Source organism: Salmo trutta, chromosome 14 (genome assembly GCF_901001165.1).
Source record: "Salmo trutta chromosome 14, fSalTru1.1, whole genome shotgun sequence".
Classification (NCBI taxonomy): domain Eukaryota; kingdom Metazoa; phylum Chordata; class Actinopteri; order Salmoniformes; family Salmonidae; genus Salmo; species Salmo trutta.
The window spans coordinates 46,005,200-46,026,662 of NC_042970.1; the positions used below are offsets into that span (position 1 = coordinate 46,005,200).

Below are 21,463 nucleotides of genomic sequence, written 5' to 3' on the forward strand. Positions count from 1 at the left end.
CTGAGCACTCTGGGGAAGGTTTTCATCAAGAATCTCTGTACTTTCCTCCGTTCATCTTTCCCTCGACCCTGACTAGTCTCTCAGTCCCTGCCGCTGAAAAACATCCCCACAGCATAATTCTGCCACCACCATGCTTCATCATAGGGATGGTGCCAGGTTTCCTCCAGACGTGAAGCTTGGCATTCAGGCCAAAGAGTTCAATCTTGGTTTCATCAGACCAGAGAATCTTGATTTGCATGGTCAGAGTCCTTTAGGCGCCTTTTGGCAAACTCCAAGCAGGTTGTCATGTGCCTTTTACTGAGGAGTGGCTGCCGTCTGGCACTCTACCATAAAGGCCTGATTGGAGTGCTGCAGAGATGGTTGTCCTTCTGGAATGTTCTCTCATCTCCACAGAGGAACTCTGGAGCTCTGTCAGAGTGACCATGGGGTTCTTGGTCACCTCCCTGACCAAGGCCCTTCTCCCCCGATTGCTCAGTTTGGCTGGGCGGCCAGCTCTAGGAAGAGTCTTGGTGGTTCCAACCTTCTTCCATTTAAGGATGGAGGCCACTGTGTTCTTGGGACCTTCAATGCTGCAGAATTATTTTTTTGCTACCCTTTCCCAGATCTGTGCCTCGACACAATCCTGTCTCGGAGCTCTATGGACAATTCCTTCGACTTCATGGCTTGGTTTTTGCTCTGACGTGCACTGTCAACTGTGGGACCTTATATCGACAGGTGTGTGCCTTTCCAAATCATGTCCAATCAATTGATTTAACCACATCTCAAGGATGATGAATGGCAACAGGACGCACCTAGGCGTCCAACCTAATTCATTGGATTGAATGTCAAATCTCATAGCAAAGGGTCTGAATACTTATGTAAACTAGTACACAAATGTATCACCTTGTAAAAACAATCACAAAAAAAATGTGCATTGGTCCATTCAAGCCTAAAGGCAAATAAAATCAAGCAGCATCAGTGGCCTCTTGGAGTTGTTTTGCATGGTTAAAAACCAATATTAGTACTTCCTTAGACACATAACAGGCTTTATTTGTCTCCTTGGCTCGAGGATACAAAATACTACTGTACTATACACTACTAAATACTCAAAAAGACCGAGGCCTGTCATCACATAAAAAAAAAGAATTAACATATAAAGACCAAACTTTGAAATTAGAAATAGTTCAGCAGTAGATGTAACAAAACCATAATTTCACCAATGTAAGGCACGGGTACTTTTGGGCATTAGGCAGAATGCAGGTTGGTCTTCCAAAGATAGCCCTACAGTAAAGCTTTTATTAAAGCTTCATTTGAATACACTAACAGTTTACGGCTGCTGTTTGTGAGCTTGGTTTTGGCGACCAGCCTGGTCAGGACACCAGCCGTTTCTTAGCCATGTAGGTATTGGACACCTGGCTCATGATGACCAGGGTGCTGAGGGCAGGGCACAGTGCTGCCAGGTACCAAGTGTATCCTCCCACAGCGCCTGTAAACCACACTGAGCATATGCCCAGGAGCAGACTGACACTTCCCAGCAGGTAAGTGACTAGGCCAGATGCTGCGTGGTAGCGCTTCAGCTTAGCCAGGGACCACCCCTTAGCCAGGGAGTGGTAGAGGAGGGGCAGAGCGGCCAGAGACTGCACCCCAACAACGCACAATGTCCCCAGGCCCACCAGGCCGTGCCACGAGGCGAAGTGGGGCTTGCCGTTCAGGTGCTTGTTGTAGAAGATGACGGCCAGGCCCAGGGTGGCACAGCTGGCGCAGAGGCACTGCAGGATCCAGTGGAAACGCCCCTTGGTCTTGTGGGAAAGCTTCCGAATGGGAGAGCAATGTGGAGAGAAGAGGAGCACAGCCTCTGTCATGAAGAGGGAGAACTAAGAGGGAAGAGGGGGATCAAGAGGAGATGGCGAGAGAACGGCAAGGAAAGAAGGTGAGAGTGGTGGAGGAAAGATGGAATGAACGTGAACTGTTGTAACACCTCTGAGACGTTTGAATGAGATGAATTCACAGATTACATTATGCACACACAGACGTGTCATCCTTACCGCCAGTGTCATCAGGAAAGGGTGCCAAGAGAACAAACCTGAAAAACAGATCAACCCCAAAAAATATTGTCTCGTTTCATCAACTCAATATAAAGTATTCCATGTGTTATATGCAGATATTGAACAGCATTGGTGGGTGCTCTGCTGCTGGCGCCAAGGCTGGATTACTCACTTGTTCCAGGCTTGGCCAATACCGTGATAAGCACAGTGAAGACAACACAAAGCACGTGAGTCAGTATCCCACATGCGACTTTCCCAAAACGGTACATTCGGGGCTCTGATTCGGGGAGTTCCGCCATGGTTTCCCGCCTTTCCCTCGTACAAGAGACGGACAGGTAGAACTGTGCGCTTCCAACGTCAAGGCAACCGCATTTGAACCCACAGCTACCTTTTTACCCCACAAGGGGGAGTTGATACCTTTTCCTGAAAACAGAAAACGCAGATTTTTTTTGTAGATTCCTCGAAACCCATAGAGAAAGTTAATACCAAAGCATAACACCATTAAGTTCCTCACTAAATTGATTCAGTAAAGTAAAATATGCTTCGCGAGAAAGCTATTGCAAACCGTTATTGACAAGTGAGAGTGGGATAAGCACGTCAAACAGTAGCCTACCACAATAACCACACGTTTTGTTAAATAAGACTAATACCTACCGGAATGTCAATATTTAAATTGAATAGAGGTTATGAAAATGGTCCTTAATTGCGCGCAATGTTCTATTCTCAATCAGCATGACTATGCGGCGTTTGCTTGACGTTGAAATTTGGGTTGCGGTGTGACGTGGAAAGAATCCCTATACACTTCCTACTTTCTCAGGTGCATTTTGGGAATTGTAGTTTATTTAAGTAGTTGCGTTCCAGTATTTCAAAGCTTTTGGAATGCACTGAGCACATTCTTCCTTATCAAGACCCGACTACATAAAGAGAGGGGTTAATTATTTAATTTCCATCGTGGAACAGGCTGGATTCCAACTGTTGCACCAACACTGTGTTATATTCAGAAGGAATGCTAAAAAAAAGGAATGATCATGGAGCACAAACCATCAGCTGGCCAACATTGTCTTTTCTTCACTGCACGGATTAACTTTTCCTAATCATTATTTTTGGTGGAAAGTCGAATTTTGCCAGTAGAGCAAGCACCGAGCAGTAGGCCTAGGGAATGAACAAGGAATCAAGAATACAACAGAATGTCCAGAAGTAATTTGCTAAATCTTGAATAATGCAGTCTGTAAACTCATCATGGTGCATAATGATCTCTCTGTGGAGCCATGGTATTATTGTAGCATTGTGCTGTGTGTTGCTCACTGTTGTTAAATGGGCACCTGGAATAGGCTACCACCCATTTCAAACTGCACCACTCAATGGACACAGTGCTCCTCCATTCACTACTCAATGTGCTCCAATTCCTCCCAAACAAGCATGAGACTTGTGCAACACGGCTAGACACTAGCATGACACATTCTCACTAGGGCATAAAGGCCCTCGTCCACTCAGATACACTGCAACCAACTAGTCCTGCGGATAGCTGAAATAATTGTTCCATTTAGCATACAAGTATCAAACTTGGTACACTAATACTATATAACTTAAGGAACATTTTAAAGATTGGAGGCAATCTGGGAAGCCTGTCAGTCACCAGGGAGGCCACTTTCATAAAACAGCGGCCATCCGAATTTCCTGTTAGAAGAAAATAGGGTAAAATCATTCTAAACAATATAAAAATGACTTTAATGTTATCTACCCACTAAATAAACTCCACAGATAATATATACAATCATTCTGATCATAAAGTACTCTTAAGACCTTAATAGGGGTCATATTGAGGTCATTTTGACTATAGTCCAGCAGCTACATTACTTTTTTGGGGACTTTGTGATAGAGCCACCAGGGCATGTCTAAAGTATTTAGACAGGGCATGTCTAAAGTATTTTTGGCAATAATGTTGTGGCCCTTTTAACCACTTTTCTACAAAATATTTAAAGAATAGATTTCATTGTATTCTCCAGACCCCCTCAAACATTTTAATTCATCATTGGGCTGTATGTACCAATTATTTATGGAGATATGGCCATGTGAATCCTGTCCAATATGGCGCTATGGAGCTGGTTTGGCGGTCATTTTGGAAAACGATGTATAATCATGGGTATAATGCTGCCGGTGCACACCAGAACGATGAATCAATGTCTCGCAAGAACACTTAGTAAATGATTCATTATGATTCTGTATAACAGCCTGAGCATAATAGCATACTATAACATTACTATAAGACCAAAAACACCACGTAATTTCTTATGACATTTATGGATGATTGTACTAAATGGTTGCGTTTTTTTTCTCATGATTCTGCTATAGAATAAATGTGCACAGATGGAAACAATATAGGTAGGTTAGTCTGTAGCTTGTTAATATCATATGCTCTGAAATCCGCTAAAAGAGTATTTACTCTCATCACTCAAGAGGGTTTAAATGCATATTCTCATGAAACTGAGTGATTATCATATTATATATAATTGCAGTCAGTAGACTACAGGGAACACCCATATACCTTTTTAGAGTGTTTACATGTAAACTATTGGAACTAACAATAAAAAAACATTTACAAAACACTGTAATTTGGCATGCGTTTGCACCACTTGTCTACTAAAAGTTTAAAGGATACGTATATTTTTTTTGTCCATTTCATTGTGTTTTTTAGACCCCCTCAAACATTTTAAGCCATCATTGGGCTGTATGTGCCAATTATTTATGGATATATAGCCAAGTGAATCAAGTCCAATATGAAACCCACCACCTCAATTCGGTCGTATGTAGCAACATTTTAAATTGTGTTTTTTTTTAAAGTACAGACTCAGAGCTACAAAATGGCATACACTGTAGTTGAGGTACAATGGGAAAGTAATTCTGTTTTGAAAGTTGATTAACTTGTAACCCCACTTTTGAGAAAATGTCCCTTGAATATTATGGTACACCTACTGGAGAGCTCTTCTTTGTCAACACCCATTCAAGGTGATTTGTCACATGCACAGGATACAGAAGGTGAAAACAGTACAGTGAAATGGTGACTTGTATATTTGCATAGTAGCAATATCAAAAATAGAAAGTGTATAAATATAAAAAAAATTACATGATGCCTACCCAGACACACCTGGCAAACTTGATGGGTCATGTAATCATCTGGCGAAGTGGAGTCTTTTGTTTAGACATGTAGCTAGATAGCTTGCTAAACAATTAACCATAATCCCAACCCATACAGTACAAATATATTGTCATAACTAGCCACCATGCATGAAATGCTGTAGTGTGAGTCTGCCGGTTAATAAAGTTAACCAACTACATTTAATATTAGCTAGCTAGCTAACATTAGGCTATAACCAGCAATGGGTTTCTGAGATACAAATTATATTACTACACATATCAAACACGTAACGCTAGCTAGAGAGCCAGGAAGCTAATGTTTGCTAGCTATCTAACAATACGCTTTAACTTGCAATGAAAACGAGTTTCTTACAAAATTAGAAACGTAAAGTATAATATCTGAAAATGTAGCTAGACCAAATCAAATCAAATCAAATTTGATTGGTCACATACACATGTTTAGCAGATGTTATTGCGGGTGTAGCGAAATGCTTGTGTTTCTAGCTCCAAGTCCGTGTCACGACTTCCACCGAAGTCGGCTCCACTCCTTGTTCGGGCGGTGTTCGGCGATCGACGTCACCGGCTTTCTAGCCATCGCCGCTCCATTTTTCATATTTAGATTTGTTTTGTCTTGTTTCCATACACACCTGGTTTTCATTATCTAATCACACTGCATGTATTTAGTCCTCTGTTCCCCTCCATGTCTTTGTGTGTAATTGTTTATTGTTATGTGAGATGTTCACACGCTATACTTTTGTACATGTTCCGTGTTTTCTTTTGGGCACTTTGATGTCATTTTGTGCCTATTTCTTGACCGGAATAAAAGTGCGCCTGTTAAATCTACTCTGCTCTCCTGCACCTGACTTCGCCTCCCGTACACAGCCGTAACAGTCCGTGCGGCATAGACTAAATACAGTAGAATAGAATACAGTATATACATATGAGATGAGTAGTGCAAAATATGTAAACATTCTTAAAGTGACTAGTGTTCCATTATGTCACATCTATCCCCGCTCCCCCTCTCTGGCGCTCATTGTTGCCAGTTTACTTATTCTTACGAACACCTACTACCATCGGTACACGCACTTGCGCCTCATGAGACTCCCTGGACTCCACCACTTCTATGATTATCTCCCCTATATCTGTCACTCCTTTTGGTTCTTTCCGCAGGCAGTATTAGTTATGTTTCTCATGTCCAGACGCTACTCTTGTTTTGTATTGTTCCATGTTTTTTTGTATTATTAAATTCACCCCTTAGACTTGCTTCCTGACTCCCAGCGTCTGCGTTACACATTATTAAAGTGGCCAGTGATTCCAAGTCTATGTATATAGGGCAGCAGTCTCTAAGGTGCTTGTGATGGCTAGTTAACAGTCTGATGGCCTTGAGACAGAAGCTGTTTTTCAGTCTCTCGGTCCCAGCTTTGATGCACCTGTACTGACCTCGCCTTCTGGATGATAGCGGGGTGAACAGGCAGTGGCTTGGGTGGTTGTTGTCCTTGATGATCTTTTTGGCCTTCCTGTGACATAGGGTGCTGTAGGTGTCCTGGAGGGCAGGTAGTTTGCCCCCGGTGATGCATTGGGCAGACCGCACCACCCTCTGGAAAGCCCTGCGGTTGTGGGTGGTGCAATTGCCGTACCAGGCGGTGATACAGCCTGACAGAATGCTTTAAATTGTGCATCTGTAAAAGTTTGTGAGGGTTTAAGGTGCTAATCCAAATTTCTTCAGCCTCCCGAGGATGAAGAGGCGCTATTGCGCCTTCTTCACCACACTGTCTGTGTGGGTGGACAATTTCAGTTTGTCAGTGATGTGTACGCCAAGGAACTTGAAGCTTTCCACCTTCTCCACTGCAGACTCTTACCCGTATGCATGGATGAACGCTTGTTTGGCCCATTGTGTCAAGTCACTCCGGTTCATACTGACAATGTGCAGAAAGTATTCTATCACAACTTTTTCCTACAGATCTTTGTCAATAGTGCCTGATAAATTCAGGGCAGCAATTTTGTTGAGCGCAGCAGCAACACTTTTGCAGTTCTCCATGGCTAACGTGATATCTTTCAAAAACGCCGCGGTAGCAAGGATCATCTACACATACTGAGCAGCTCATGTTATAGACAGAAGCATGATACATGGCAGACCAATTTGAACGCATCTCTCGGTATGTCCAGCCCATCCATTATCTCAGCCAATAATGGCTAGCGGGAAGGTTCCTGACTTTTTCAGTTGTTAAACCAACTAGGCTCATAATTAAAACATTTTATTAGTATTTACAGATGGCATACAAGTTTGTTATTAAGGCACATGAAAGTTCATATGTTCCAGAAGGCATTTCTGTCAAAAAACGCATTTTCATAAAAACAAATATTGTTTTACGTTCAAATGCCTCTCCTGTGAAGTTGTAACACGCGACATACACATAGCTTGAGTAAAGGTAAAGATAACTTAATAGAAAATGACTCAAGGAAAAGGAAAATCACCCAGTAAAATACTACTTGAGTAAAAGTCTAAAGGTATTTGGTTTAAAATATACTTGAGTATCAAAAGTAAATGTAATTGCTAAAATATACTTAAGTATCAAAAGTAAAAGTATAAATAATTTCAAATTCCTTAGATTAGGCAAACCAGACAGCACGATTTTCTTGTTTTTAAAATTTACCTATAGCCAGGGGCACACTCCAACACTCAGACATAATTTACAAATGAAGCATTTGTGTTAAGTGAGTGAGCCAGATCAGAGGCAGTAGGGATGACCAGGGATGTTCTCTTGATAAGTGCGTGAATTGGACCATTTTCCTGTCCTGCTAAGCATTCAAAATGTAATGAGTACTTTTGGGTGTCACGAAAAATGTATGGAGTAAAAAGTACATTATTTTCTTTAGGAATGTAGTGGAGTAAAAATAAAAGTTGTCAAAAATATGAATAGTAAATTAAAGTACAGATACTTTTAACTTTAAGGTATTTTTACTTAAGTACATTACACCACTGGGTCTTAAGACTATTTTATGATCAGAATGATTGTCTATACTATCTGTGGGGTTTATTTAGTGGGTAGATAACATCAAAAGTAATTGATGATTTTACCATATTTTATTCTAACAGAAAATCCGAATTGCAGCCATTTTATAAAATGGTTTGATACTTGTATCATAAAACGGAACGATTTCGGGTATATTTGGCTCTTTTCTGCTGGACTAAATTGTCTCTTCACTCACATGTGGTCATAGTATGTTCTCCATCTCTCTCTCTCACTCTCTTTCTCTCTTGCTCTCTCTCTCTGTTTAATTATACAGTACTTGTCTCTTGGTTTCTATTTCAACTGTGTACAAATGGGCAGGAAGGATACAAAATGTTTGACATCATGATAAAGGTGTATTTTACTTCCTCTTGCCTTCTATTTTCCCTCTCAAGAATGAGAAAAAAAGTATGTTTATACAATACAACCCATCAAATGTAGGAATAAACTATTTTATAATTTATGAAATGGTTTTGGTTCAGGACTTCCAACTGGGCCAGTGTTAATAATGCAACATATTTCTTGTCAAATTAGTTTTCCATTCAGTTCACTAATGTTGGATTACTGGTCAGAAAAGAGCCTGCTCAGATTGATGCTTTGAAATGAGTGGATTAATTTCGGACTCCAGCAGGCAGCAACCATAGCAAATCAGCCATTCAAAACCAATTAACATATTTTTCCAATGGGAAAGAAGGAGAGGATTCCTTCCATTCTTGTAACCAATGGCCCAGTGCCAGACTCTCTCTCTCTCACACTCACTGCTCAGTGTTTGTTATCTACTATGGGCCTCTCAGAGTCCCTCCCTTCCCCTTGACGAAGACAGCGTTTCCTCTCTGAGCAAGGAAGAAGATAAAGGATAACATAAACTCACACTGGGTTCATCATAAAAAGGAGGGAGCATGATAGTTATAGGCCTACCGTGCAGAGCAGTTATCCTATTCACCTGCTGTTCATTACGCCATGCATTCATCTTGTTCAATATGGTCTGCAAATGCTATACTAAAAACACATTACACTTTAATATTCATACAATGTAGACTAACATCTCTGCTTTCATCTTCACTGTGTGGTTTTGGAGAACGGAGCTCCATATTTCTAACCCGAGGCTTCTCTTCGGGTGATTTCCAAAACATTGAATATTTAATCCGTAAAACAGCCAGGCTACATTTCGGGGGGGATAGGGTGACAAAATGTATTGGAATATCAGATCTTTTAAATATTGTAGAATACAAAATTACATAGGAGGCCTGGTTAATATCACATCTTATAAAGTGGACTGTTAGATCTCACTTTCTCCCACACCTTGCAGATCGATTTCAGCAACTTCAGCAATGGACAGCTCCCCACTGGCATGCACTTCCAATTTGTTTCATGTGGGCACTAACATAATTTCTAGGAATTTTGTCTATATAAATACTACATATAGAAACATTTTGCTTTATTTGATGGAGAACAGCCTATCCGGTTAAACCTCATGGCATGAAGATTGAGGAGCGACATGAAACACGACAGTTAAATACCGGATTAGGCAGCAGTAATCTGACGGCTACAGAGTGCATGCGCAAACATTGAAGAGAGTGACGGTCAGGCAGTTTTGAGAGGAGAGAAAAAAACGAATTGATGGACCTCAACCTTGGACCCCAGTCAGAATGTAGGCTACCCACGATTAATGCCTAACCAACAATGAGGAGGTGGACACGAAGAGAGGTGAGTTAGTTGGGTAGAAAATAGATTTTTACAAATGTGCTGTTTGTGGTGCATCATGTTGGGTCGCGCGCGGTGTCAGTAAACCTGTGTCAGTAAACCCGGTCCCTTGGAGAGCTCAGCCGTCGGATTGAAACTGGTAGTTAACTGGTCGTTATTAACATGGTCATCGATAATAGTGCTGTTCTGGGATGTATAGGATAGTTTTAATTCAATTAAGTTCATAGAAACTGTAGGCTACCTAATAATCTTCGATGTGATGACCTCAATAACAACTCCGATGGTAAAGTACAATTTAACATCAATACACAGAGGCTATATTTTAGTCTAGTCATTATTATAAAAGCTGCAAACATGGTCGAGTCTGTGTAACTAATTTGTAACCAATGTGGATAGTTGTTGCGCTGCGCTGCACGTAGTGGTGACCCAGTTGGCCAGGTGTAAATCCGTGCAGCTCTTGTTCTTATTTGTGTCACTGAATTAGTCTATAAGAGACACAAAAGGGGTGCGTTGAAGGGGGAACGAAAAGTTTCAACAACAGCTTGGGTTGGGAGAAAACATATTGAAATGAACTGCATTCCTAATAGAAAAAAGATAGGTACGTTTGCCCAGGTCACAGCTAGGGCACCAGTGGATTTAGGGTGTCCTCTGTCAGGGCTCCTCTTTTATCTGAGATATATCTATTTCAATTTAGAGGGAAGGAATCCCTTATTCTATATCCAAAACCTATAGCCTAAATCAGTGGTTTCCAACTCAATTTTGCTCTGGCCGGAGTACCCCTACCTGAAGTACCCCCTCATGTGTATTTTACCATTAGGGCTATGGTTCCATGAGTGTTCGCAGCTATCCCATAGGGATAGGCCAAGTACCCCCAGGGGTCCTAGTACCCCTGGTTGGGAACCACTGGTCTAAATGAGCATGCTGCACATGTTTGGGATAGCAATGGATAGGCTATTGTAATTCACCCTCTCAATTGTATGCATTCCCTAGTAGAATTGGTGCCTTTTTGTCTGCAGTCTATAGTCAAGTATTGTTTTTCCCTCATGTCAATCCCTGCTGAGTGCCTCTTTCCCAACAGTCACAGGAACACAGGTGGCCTGTAATGTTGTCATATTTCTGTCATGTCAAAGGCTATGCTCTCCGCTGCGCTCTCATGCAGGATTAAACTAGTCATCTTGTCCCACATTTTATATAATCTTATTAATTCTAGCTTTGGCCAAGAAATATTAATCTCCTGCTTTTTTTCATTTGTAGGATATACACTGCTCAAAAAAATAAAGGGAACACTTAAACAACACAATGTAACTCCAAGTCAATCACACTTCTGTGAAATCAAACTGTCCACTTAGGAAGCAACACTGATTGACAATAAATTTCACATGCTGTTGTGCAAATGGAATAGACAACAGGTGGAAATTATAGGCAATTAGCAAGACACCCCCAATAAAGGAGTGGTTCTGCAGGTGGGGACCACAGACCACTTCTCAGTTCCTATGCTTCCTGGCTGATGTTTTGGTCACTTTTGAATGCTGGCGGTGCTTTCACTCTAGTGGTAGCATGAGACGGAGTCTACAACCCACACAAGTGGCTCAGGTAGTGCAGCTCATCCAGGATGGCACATCAATGCGAGCTGTGGCAAGAAGGTTTGCTGTGTCTGTCAGCGTAGTGTCCAGAGCATGGAGGCGCTACCAGGAGACAGGCCAGTACATCAGGAGACGTGGAGGAGGTCGTAGGAGGGCAACAACCCAGCAGCAGGACCGCTACCTCCACCTTTGTGCAAGGAGGAGAAGGAGGAGCACTGCCAGAGCCCTGCAAAATGACCTCCAGCAGGCCACAAATGTGCATGTGTCTGCCCAAACGGTCAGAAACAGACTCCATGAGGGTGGTATGAGGGCCCGACGTCCACAGGTGGGGGTTGTGCTTACAGCCCAACACCGTGCAGGACGTTTGGCATTTGCCAGAGAACACCAAGATTGGCAAATTCGCCACTGGCGCCCTGTGCTCTTCACAGATGAAAGCAGGTTCACACTGAGCACGTGACAGACGTGACAGAGTCTGGAGACGCCGTGAAGAACGTTCTGCTGCCTGCAACATCCTCCAGCATGACCGGTTTGACGGTGGGTCAGTCATGGTGTGGGGTGGCATTTCTTTGGGGGCCGCACAGCCCTCCATGTGCTCGCCAGAGGTAGCCTGACTGCCATTAGGTACCGAGATGAGATCCTCAGACCCCTTGTGAGACCATATGCTGGTGCGGTTGGCCCTGGGTTCCTCCTAATGCAAGACAATGCTAGACCTCATGTGGCTGGAGCGTGTCAGCAGTTCCTGCAAGAGGAAGGCATTGATGCTATGGACTGGCCCGCCCGTTCTCCAGACCTGAATCCAATTGACCACATCTGGGACATCATGTCTCGCTCCATCCACCAACGCCACGTTGCACCACACACTGTCCAGGAGTTGGCGGATGCTTTAGTCCAGGTCTGGGAGGAGATCCTTCAGGAGACCATCCGCCACCTCATCAGGAGCATGCCCAGGCATTGTAGGGAGGTCATACAGGCACGTGGAGGCCACACACACTACTGAGCCTCATTTTGACTTGTTTTAAGGACATTACATCAAAGTTGGATCAGCCTGTAGTGTGGTTTTCCACTTTAATTTTGAGTGTGACTCCAAATCCAGACCTTCATGGGTTGATAAATTGGATTTCCATTGATTATTTTTGTGTGATTTTGTTGTCAGCACATTCAACTATGTAAAGAAAAAAGTATTTAATAATTATTTCTTTCATTCAGATCTAGGATGTGTTGTTTAAGTGTTCCCTTTATTTTTTTGAGCAGTATATATATATATATATATATATATATATATATATATATATATATATATATATATATATATGTGGTAGTCAGAGCCAGCTATATTCTACCAACAACTTTTGTTCCCTATTGAACTGTTAAACAGAATTGAAATGTTTCTCTAGTTTTGGTGGATACAAAAGAGGCCTGTGATGGCATGGTGAAGGGAATAACTGTAACAGTTGGTATAGACTGCAGTCAGAATAATGCTGAGATGTGATGAAGTCTAATTGTTATTATAGAACTCCTGTATGATTCCTTTTTTTGAATTCCCTCTGATTTAGATAACCGGCTTGGTCTATGACAGAGCCTGAAGAGGACCCCATGGACACCTGTTCTGGCACATTACACACCACACTGGAGATGGACTAAACCCAGATAGCCCTCAGTCAACACTTTCTCTGCATTATAGACATCACCTCATCTGACATGATCAAGGCTCTAAATACAGATGCTGCGACGGCCAGTGGATGGATTAATGCCAGCGAGACTGAGACGGGTGTAGTCCATGCTAACCATGGGAAGTGAGCCGCCACAAGCTGTTGCCCGGCTGTTTTCTTGGGTAAATGGCATGTCCAAGTGTGAGCTGATTGAGCTGAAAGACCTCAGCCTGAATGATCGCATTGAGCTGGCACCAGACCCACCAGCCTCTCTGCCCCCAGCAGCGCCCCTGACCCCCAGGCAGGTGAGGGCTCCGGAGAGGCCCAGCCACGTGGTCCGGCTGGTGGGGGACAGTGTGAGTGTTGAGGGGCCCTCGTGGTTCACAGGTCAGGTTGGAAAGGGACATGACTTCCAGACCTGCAGCTACACCCAGATTAGCTGGTGCGATTTGTGTGGTGAATTCATCTGGGGCCTTTACAAACAGAGCCTGATCTGTGCTAGTGAGTACCAACCGTGTGTGTCTGTGTTTGTATGTGTACGCGTGTATGATCACTGTCTGTGCTTTCAACGTTTGGGAGTAACTGATTACATGTAATCAGTTACATGTAATCTGATTACCAGCAAAAATATTGTAATCAGATTACAGATATTTTTGAAAAACTAGATGATGACTCCTTAGATTACTTTTAAATACACAAAAGATGTTTGTGAAAAAATAAGTCATGACACCTTTCTGTTTTCTCAATGACATTCAATCAGAATTTTAAAAAGTTGCAAGTTTAAACTTGTTCCACCTGAGCAAGTCTGACCACAAGTCAGAGACTTTTTGTCTTCTTCTAATGCCTCTTAAGGGGAAAGTAATCAAAAAGTAACAGAACGTAATCAGATTATGTTTTGGTAATCCAAAAGTTACTTTAATTATGTTTTTTTTTGTGGGGGGGGCTGGTGTTTATTTTTTTTGCGTTAGGGACCACGTGAGCATGGGAAAAAGTTTCTTCCCAAAGAGTCGCTGGACTGCATGCATTTCTAAATCTACAGCAGCATTCAAATGTATTTGCGTTAATTATGTGTAGGTACTATGGGGCTGAGTACAGTAAACTGTATAGTCAAAGCCACTCATTCATTAGTCTCGCTTCCCAGTGCTACTAATGGGCTCCGGGCTGAAGTTTCCCTTCGTAGAGATCTAGAATCATCTTTCGGTCCCCGAATTCAAAATTGACCCCAGATCAGTGTCTACGGGTAACTTCACCCTACAAAGTGTTGGGTAGCTACTCTGAAAAAAATAGTTTTTATTTTACTTAACTAGCTAAGTTAAGATACACTAAATCTACCCTTTAGAAAAATAGAGTTTACTTAACTAAAGTTACTTGGAAAAAGTTGTTTACCACATCCAAACTACTCCATGAAAAATGATCATGTAAATCTGAAATGTCATAGACTACAAATTACAAGACTTTGGGGTCATATGTTAAGAGAATGTGTCATTTACCCTGTTAAACACAACAGTTATGTTTCAATTGAGAATCAGGCACGTCTGATGCCAAAAAAGAAAGGAAATTATTGCCTATTTCAACAATATTTTATTTTAGTAAAAAATAAGTAGTTTGTAGTTCCAGTAGGTAGCTACACCGCTACATGGCAAAAAAATGTGTTGACTACTGAAAACACTACCTATTTTTAATGTTAGTTCAACTACCACCAAACGACTGCAAAATGTAGTTAAATTACTAGTTGAACTTCATGTAGTTTACTACCCTTGAACACTGACAACCTACATTTACTGTGCTGCTGCTGACCCCAATGCCACGCGATCATGAGAAGGCTGGGAGGGTGAATTCAGTTAACTTAACCCCTTAGTTTCTATCCACAAGATGAATGATGATCGGCAGAATAAACCGATTTGAGGCAAAATGGTTGATCCAAAATGTGTGAATGATAATGGTTGAAGCAATCAACCGTCCTCTAGTTCTCACGCGGGCCATCTCCCTCTCTCTCTCTCTCTTTCTCTCTCTTTCTCTCTCCCTCTCTCTCTCTCTCTCTCTCTTTCTCTCTCCCTCTCTCTGTCTTCTCTGTCTCTGTCTCTCTCTCTCTCCCCAAAGACTGCAGTTACACCTGTCACTTCCAGTGTCGACCCTTTATCCAGTTGGATTGCAGCACCGATAGTAGTCTCCTCACTGACCTAACGGATGTTTCTGAAGACGCCGTAGAGACGGACACTAACGTGGATGTGGTGAGTATGAGACACAAGGTGTTGCAGTGTGTCTCTATTGTTTGTCAGTTTCCTTTCCACTGTAAATGTTATTTCAACAAAGGAGAGGGAGTTCGTGGAGAACATAATATATAGTGTGTGGTTAGCAGAAGGTGTAAAAGGTGGTACAATATGTAGTGTTTGTGTATTGTAGAGATAAACCAAGGTCCAAGGTCTGTACTAATCCAACAGAACATGTTCCTGTGATTTGTCTGTGTGTGTGTGTGTGTGTGTGTGTGTGTGTGTGTGTGTGTGTGTGTGTGTGTGTGTTTGGGGGAGGGGAGGGGAGTGGGGGATTGTCTAGGCCTACTGCTTTTTAGTGCCATGTGCTCACGGAGAAAGAGATTTTATTGCCTACCTCCTGAGACTGCCTGCCAGGACAGCCAGAGACTCATCAAGCAATTTAGGAGAGGGGTGGAGAGGAGGATGTTGCTTAGCAACATCACAATTAAACAGCTGTTCAGCTTTTGAACCACAGAAGAAAAAAAACTACCCTTACATGCATAAAGCATCAAATAAAAAGTAAACATATTTTAATATATTATTCAACACGTCTGTTCTGCTACATATTTTTCTAGGCCGATGTGTAGGCTAGTCTCTTCTTGACAGCACATGAGCCAGAACAGTCCAATGTGTTTGTTGTAGTTTGACTATTGTTGTTTTTGTGGTGTGGTCTGGACAATGGCCACATGACCAATTGCAGTCACAGCTGTACTTTCCACTTGCTACATTTTTTCACGGGAAACAAGGAGGGGCTTTGCGCGTATGGTGGCAGTAGGGGAGGGGCTAGACGCTTATTCAGTCTGTTAATTTCACGGTCTGGAAGGGGCAATGGGTGGGACTCAAGAACCACATAGTACTCCCCATCAATTCTAAATCATGTGAAGAACTGATATAACGGAACGAGTAGAGTAGTAGTGGGAATGGTAGAATATTAGAACGTGTAGTGATGAGCTTTTGGTTCAATTTTCCAGTTCAAAGTTTTTCTCGGGTGGATATAATTAATGAATTAATTAGCTAGGCTATGATTGTGAGCACTGATGACAATTGGCGAGGGATCCGCAAATATGTTAATATTGTAATATAGAGATATGGCGTTAAAAGAGGCAATGGAAAAGCCCCTATCATTTGAGATGACTTGGGGCAGCACGACCAGCAGCGGATACTGTAGCCAGGATGACTCGGACTCGGAGCTGGAGCAGTTTTTCACAGCGCGCACATCCTTCTTTATCAAAGTCAAAAGGAAAAAGGTAAGGCGTCCGCGGCAATTAAAAAAACTCAAAAGAAATCTGGTCTATGAAGTTGATAACGTACTATCCCCCAAATCATATTTGCCTTTATTTTCTAATGACTATGTAGCCTAAAAGTTTGTGCAATGTCTTTGTTGATAGTCTTCATAAGTCTGTTGTCAAAATAATGTCGTTTTTTCAGTTCTGAGTGTAGCTGGCCTAATAGGATTTTCTACATGTACATTGCTAGACTCATTTGTGTAATACAGTGACTTAAACATATGTTAATGAATCATAGGGAGACGGGAGATGAGGCTTTTGTTCCATAGGTTTTGTCCTCTTCAAACATTTGAATAATGCATGAGTTTATCAAATCAAATTGTATTTGTCACATGCGCCGAATACAACAGGTGTAGACTATACCGTTAAATGCTTACTTATGAGCCCTTTAACCAAAATGTTGTTAAAAAGTTAAAAATAATAATAAGAAAAGAAAAAGAAAAAAAAGGAAATAGTAATAAAATAAAATAACAATAACGCGGCTATATACAACGACTACCGGTACTGAGTCGTGCAGAGGTATGAGGTAGTTGAGGTAATTTAGGCAATATGTACATGTAACATATTCATATTCATTCCACTGAGTAATAGGCTACCGCTTAAATAATTTAGCTACAATAGTTTCAAACTGTACAGTTTTCAGCTCATTTGCATATTGTCATGTCATGGCCACTAGCCTACAACAGTCTCAAATTTACCCTATGGCAATCTACTAGGCTATTACATATGTTGTCAAACTATTGCCATTTGATGCAAGAAAGTAACACATACACAGAAACTCTGTTACTCTACAGAGTTTTGTCAGGTAATATGCATGTATGTGCAAATGGCGCGCTTACAAAGCTTTACACTGTCCCATTTGTAAATGGCTGTTTTTCCAGATGGGAATTATTCAGTTTTTGCATGACACACTGGAAAATTGGTACAAAGATATATTGTGCTACTGTGTGGAAATTCTTAATATGGTGGTTGGAACTGGCAGATATATACCACCAAAGCCTATATTTAACCTTTGTGTGTGTGTGTGTGTGTGTGTGTGTGTGTGTGTGTGTGTGTGTGTGTCCTCACTGGCTTCCTCTCCTCTGTTCTTGTGGAAGGCGGAGTTTCCTGATGTTCTTGCTAGTTGTGCTTGGTAGGGAGGGGGGTTGAGAGAGCAAGGCTGGACACAGCTTCCTGCTTGATGTATCTGGCTTTAAACCCAAGGGAGTGAACTTGCTGATTACTGTACAGAAAGAGAGGTTGTGTTATGTGAAAACGTTATGCCAGAGGACATAGGCTATTGTACCATTGTAATACAGTACCATGCACTGGCTACTGTACGCAGAACGGACATAGTCCACGTTGACTTACCACAGTGCTAAACCAATAACTTGTTTCATTAAAAACTATTTGGGAGATGATTAAAGCAGGTGAAACAAGTAGTCTCTCTGCTGACATCTTGTGGTTGGATAGTCAGTGAGCCGAGGACTTTGATTCTAGACTATAGGTCATGGAAGATTGGTTTTGATACTCATCTTCCTCCTCTTTTTAAGATTGAACCTATTGACTGGGGGAAACAAGTGCTGTCTGTCGGTGACATCCAGCAGAAGGTGAAGGAATATAATGCTCAGATCAACAGCAATCTCTACATGGTGCTGGTAAGGGATTGTAATTGCATGCACACACACACACACACAAATGTACACAACAACAGATGTGCACACACACACACACCTGTGTCGAATCCCCAGTTAACCTCATTCTGTAGATGAGTTGCTGTAAACAATGTCCTGTTTTCTGTGTACGTATGTGGTAATCTGTAAATTATAATTTGAGTTCCTGAGGCACGTTATGTTCACATTGTATTGACATGTCCATTGACAATCCGTCTAAAATGACTCTATGTTCCTGCATCCCTCTTTCAGAACCGAGACCGATCATACACTGGCTTCATCAGGGTCCTTTTTAAGCTGACTCGGCCCGTGTCACTCCCACCCCCTCGGAAGGCGTCTTCACCACAGGAAGAGGGACAACAGGAGGGGGAGATTAAGCACCGGACATCTTTCTACCTCCCCAAAGACACGGCCAAACACCTGCACATAAGCTCCCAGACGCGGGCACGTGAGGTCATAGAGGCCCTGCTCAATAAGTTCACCGTGGTGGACAACCCTGCCAAGTTTGCTCTGTTTGAGCGCAGCGAACGTGGAAACCAGAGTGAGTGTCCGTAAGCAATGTAACCTAAATGCACTGTCACGAACATGCTCAAATCATTCCACTCAATATGATACCAAACACAATGTAATAAAGTGTCAGTGTCACTCTCTCCCCTGCCATCTCTCTCTCTCTCTCCCCTCCCATCTCTCCCCTCCCATCTCTCCCCTCCCATCTCTCTCTCCCCTGCCATCTCTCTCCCTCCCCTCCCATCTCTCTCTCCCCTCCCATCTCTCTCTCCCATCTCTCTCTCCCCTCCCATCTCGCTCCTCCTTTCTCTCTCTCTCCCCTCCCACCTCTATCTCTCCCCTCCATCTTTCTCCCATCCCATCTCTCTCTCCCCTCCCATCTCTCTCTCGCCTCCCATCTCTCTCTCTCTCCCCTGACATATCTCTCTCTCCCCTCCCATCTCTCTCTCTCCCCTCCCATCTCTCTCCCATCTCTCTCTCCCCTCCCCTCCCATCTCTCTCCTCCTTTCTCTCTCTCTCCCCTCCCATCTCTATCTCTCCCCTCCCATCTTTCTCCCCTCCTATCTCTCTCTCCCCTCCCATCTCTCTCTCTCCCCTGACATCTCTCTCTCGCCCCTCCCATCTCTATCTCTCCCCTCCCATCTTTCTCCCCTCCTATCTCTCTCTCCCCTCCCATCTCTCTCTCTCCCCTCCCATCTCTTTCTCTACCCTCCCCTCCCCATCTCTCTCTCCCCTCCCATCTCTCTCTGTCCCCTCCCATCTCTCTCTCCCCTCCCATCTCTCTCTCCCCTCCCATCTCTCTCTCCCCTCCCATCTCTCTCTCCCCTCCCATCTCTCTCTCCCCTCCCATCTCTCTCTCTCCCCTCCCATCTCTCTCTCTCCCCTCCCATCTCTCCCCTCCCCTCCCATCTCTCTCTCCCCTCCCATCTCTCCCCTCCCCTTCCATCTCTCTCCTGCCATCTCTCTCTCTCTCCCCTCCCATCTCTCTCTCTCCCCTCCCATCTCTCTCTCTCCCCTCCCATCTCTCCCCTCCCCTCCCATCTCTCTCCTGCCATCTCTCTCTCCCCTCCCATCTCTCCCCTCCCCTCCCATCTCTCTCCTGCCATCTCTCTCTCCCCTCCCATCTCTCCCCTCCCCTCCCATCTCTCTCCTGCCATCTCTCTCTCCCCTCCCATCTCTCTCTCTCTCCATTGTCTCTTCCTTTCTTTTACTTTTCTAGTATACCTTCGTAAGCTGTCTGATGACGAGAGGCCGCTCCACCTGCGTCTGTGTGCCGGACCCAACGAGAAAGTCCTCAGTCTGGTGTTGAAAGAGAATGAGACGGGGGAGGTCAATGTGAGTACACACCTCTAAAATACGCGCACACATGCACGTGCACACAGACACACACACACATTAAGGCTCTTGTATGCTCAATACTGAAATGATGTGCATTGAAAAGTGTTGACAGTGATTATGTAACTTTACTCTTTGAGTTGCTCTCTCTCTCTCCCACAGTGGGATGCATTCAGCTTTCCTGAGCTGCGTAATTTCCTGCGGATCCTTCAGCGTGAGGAAGAGGAGCACGTCCGGCAGATAGTCAAGCGCTACGCTCTGGCCAGGGATAGGATGAAGGAGGCCATGGCCAGCATCACCACCCCCGGCTGATGTGATGGCATGATGGGTGACATCATGGTAGAGAGGCATACACACTGTTGACCAGCGGCCACCAGGAGCATGGCACACAATGCCACTCTTGAGTTCAAAGTTCAAATGTCTTTAGTGCTGTCCCTGCTGTAGCAGATAGAGCACAGCACAGCAACCCCTGCAGCTGTGAAGGGCAACTAGGGCCAATAGGGGGTTAGATAGGGGGCGACATTGGAAGTCAGAGATCAATCACGAACACGTCTTTGAGACAGACAGGGTAATAGCAGTGCAAGTTAGGAGAAAGAGTAGAGCTATTTAGTGCAAACCAGTAGGCTACTGCTACTTGTTGTGTGGCCTGGATTGGGCATTACTGTGAAGGACAGGAGGAAGTTATCTGAGGAATGAGGACAGACGATACTGTCATTGACTGGACACCTAGGAGATTTCCTGGTCTGGACACTGCTTAACTGGAGAACTGGAGTTTTTCACTGGGAACATTGTATGTTGGTGCTCAGTTGTTGTGGGGAGGATTGGGTAAATAAAGACGTAACTGTATTGAGCTGTTGTTACTCTCATATTTCCCCTTTGTCATTAATAACAGGATCCTTGAATGTGTCTGACATGTCAATCTGTTGCAGACCAGGGTTGTGTTCAGTAGGGCGTACTGCAGCAAAATGTTTTGCAATTGAAAACAAAATTCTGTGTTCTTATTGGGACAGTTTAGGTCTCTCCCCGTTTCAAAAAAGTTCTCTTCCTACTGAACATGGCCCAGCTTTCTGGAAAGCCATCTGCCCTAATTACTCAGAGAAATCCTGTTAACTTTTAATTAGCCTGTAATGCATGTTTTATTATGGGAATGAAATATCTAGGGAACAGAATCAATGTTGTAATGTGTTCATACTTCCACTTCTAATAAAAATATAACACATGATCTACATGTCATTGAATCTTTATTTTGTTATCAGTGTTGTTGTCATGTTTTACGTTGCCCACTTTAGAGTAGGCTATTATTTTTCTTGTCTGCTCTCTCTTTC

General features: G+C 43.2%; 2 protein-coding genes across 5 annotated transcripts; one reads left to right on the plus strand and one right to left on the minus strand.

Annotated features, from left to right (window-relative positions):
- Window positions 1-1,004: 1,004 nt before the first annotated feature.
- Window positions 1,005-2,793, minus strand: cyb561d2 (cytochrome b561 family, member D2). Its single transcript, XM_029776114.1, has 4 exons — window positions 2,679-2,793; window positions 2,197-2,447; window positions 2,025-2,062; window positions 1,005-1,853 (listed from the first exon to the last, which is right to left on the minus strand). The coding sequence occupies exons 2-4, from the start codon at window positions 2,321-2,323 to the stop codon at window positions 1,350-1,352; spliced, it is 669 nt and encodes a 222-aa protein (XP_029631974.1). The 5' UTR covers window positions 2,324-2,447; window positions 2,679-2,793; the 3' UTR covers window positions 1,005-1,349.
- Window positions 2,794-9,727: 6,934 nt separating this feature from the next.
- Window positions 9,728-21,360, plus strand: rassf1 (Ras association domain family member 1). Of its 4 annotated transcripts, none has more exons than XM_029776116.1 (7): window positions 9,728-9,877; window positions 13,011-13,607; window positions 15,207-15,337; window positions 18,177-18,281; window positions 18,549-18,837; window positions 20,023-20,138; window positions 20,301-21,360. In XM_029776116.1, exons 2-7 carry the CDS (start codon window positions 13,235-13,237, stop codon window positions 20,448-20,450), a joined length of 1,164 nt encoding a protein of 387 aa, XP_029631976.1. In that variant the 5' UTR covers window positions 9,728-9,877; window positions 13,011-13,234; the 3' UTR covers window positions 20,451-21,360. The 4 variants fall into 4 exon arrangements, with proteins under 4 accessions (XP_029631976.1, XP_029631975.1, XP_029631977.1 ...); XM_029776115.1 differs by lacking the exon at window positions 9,728-9,877 and adding an exon at window positions 9,904-10,157; XM_029776117.1 differs by lacking the exon at window positions 9,728-9,877 and adding an exon at window positions 9,908-10,013.
- Window positions 21,361-21,463: the final 103 nt, after the last annotated feature.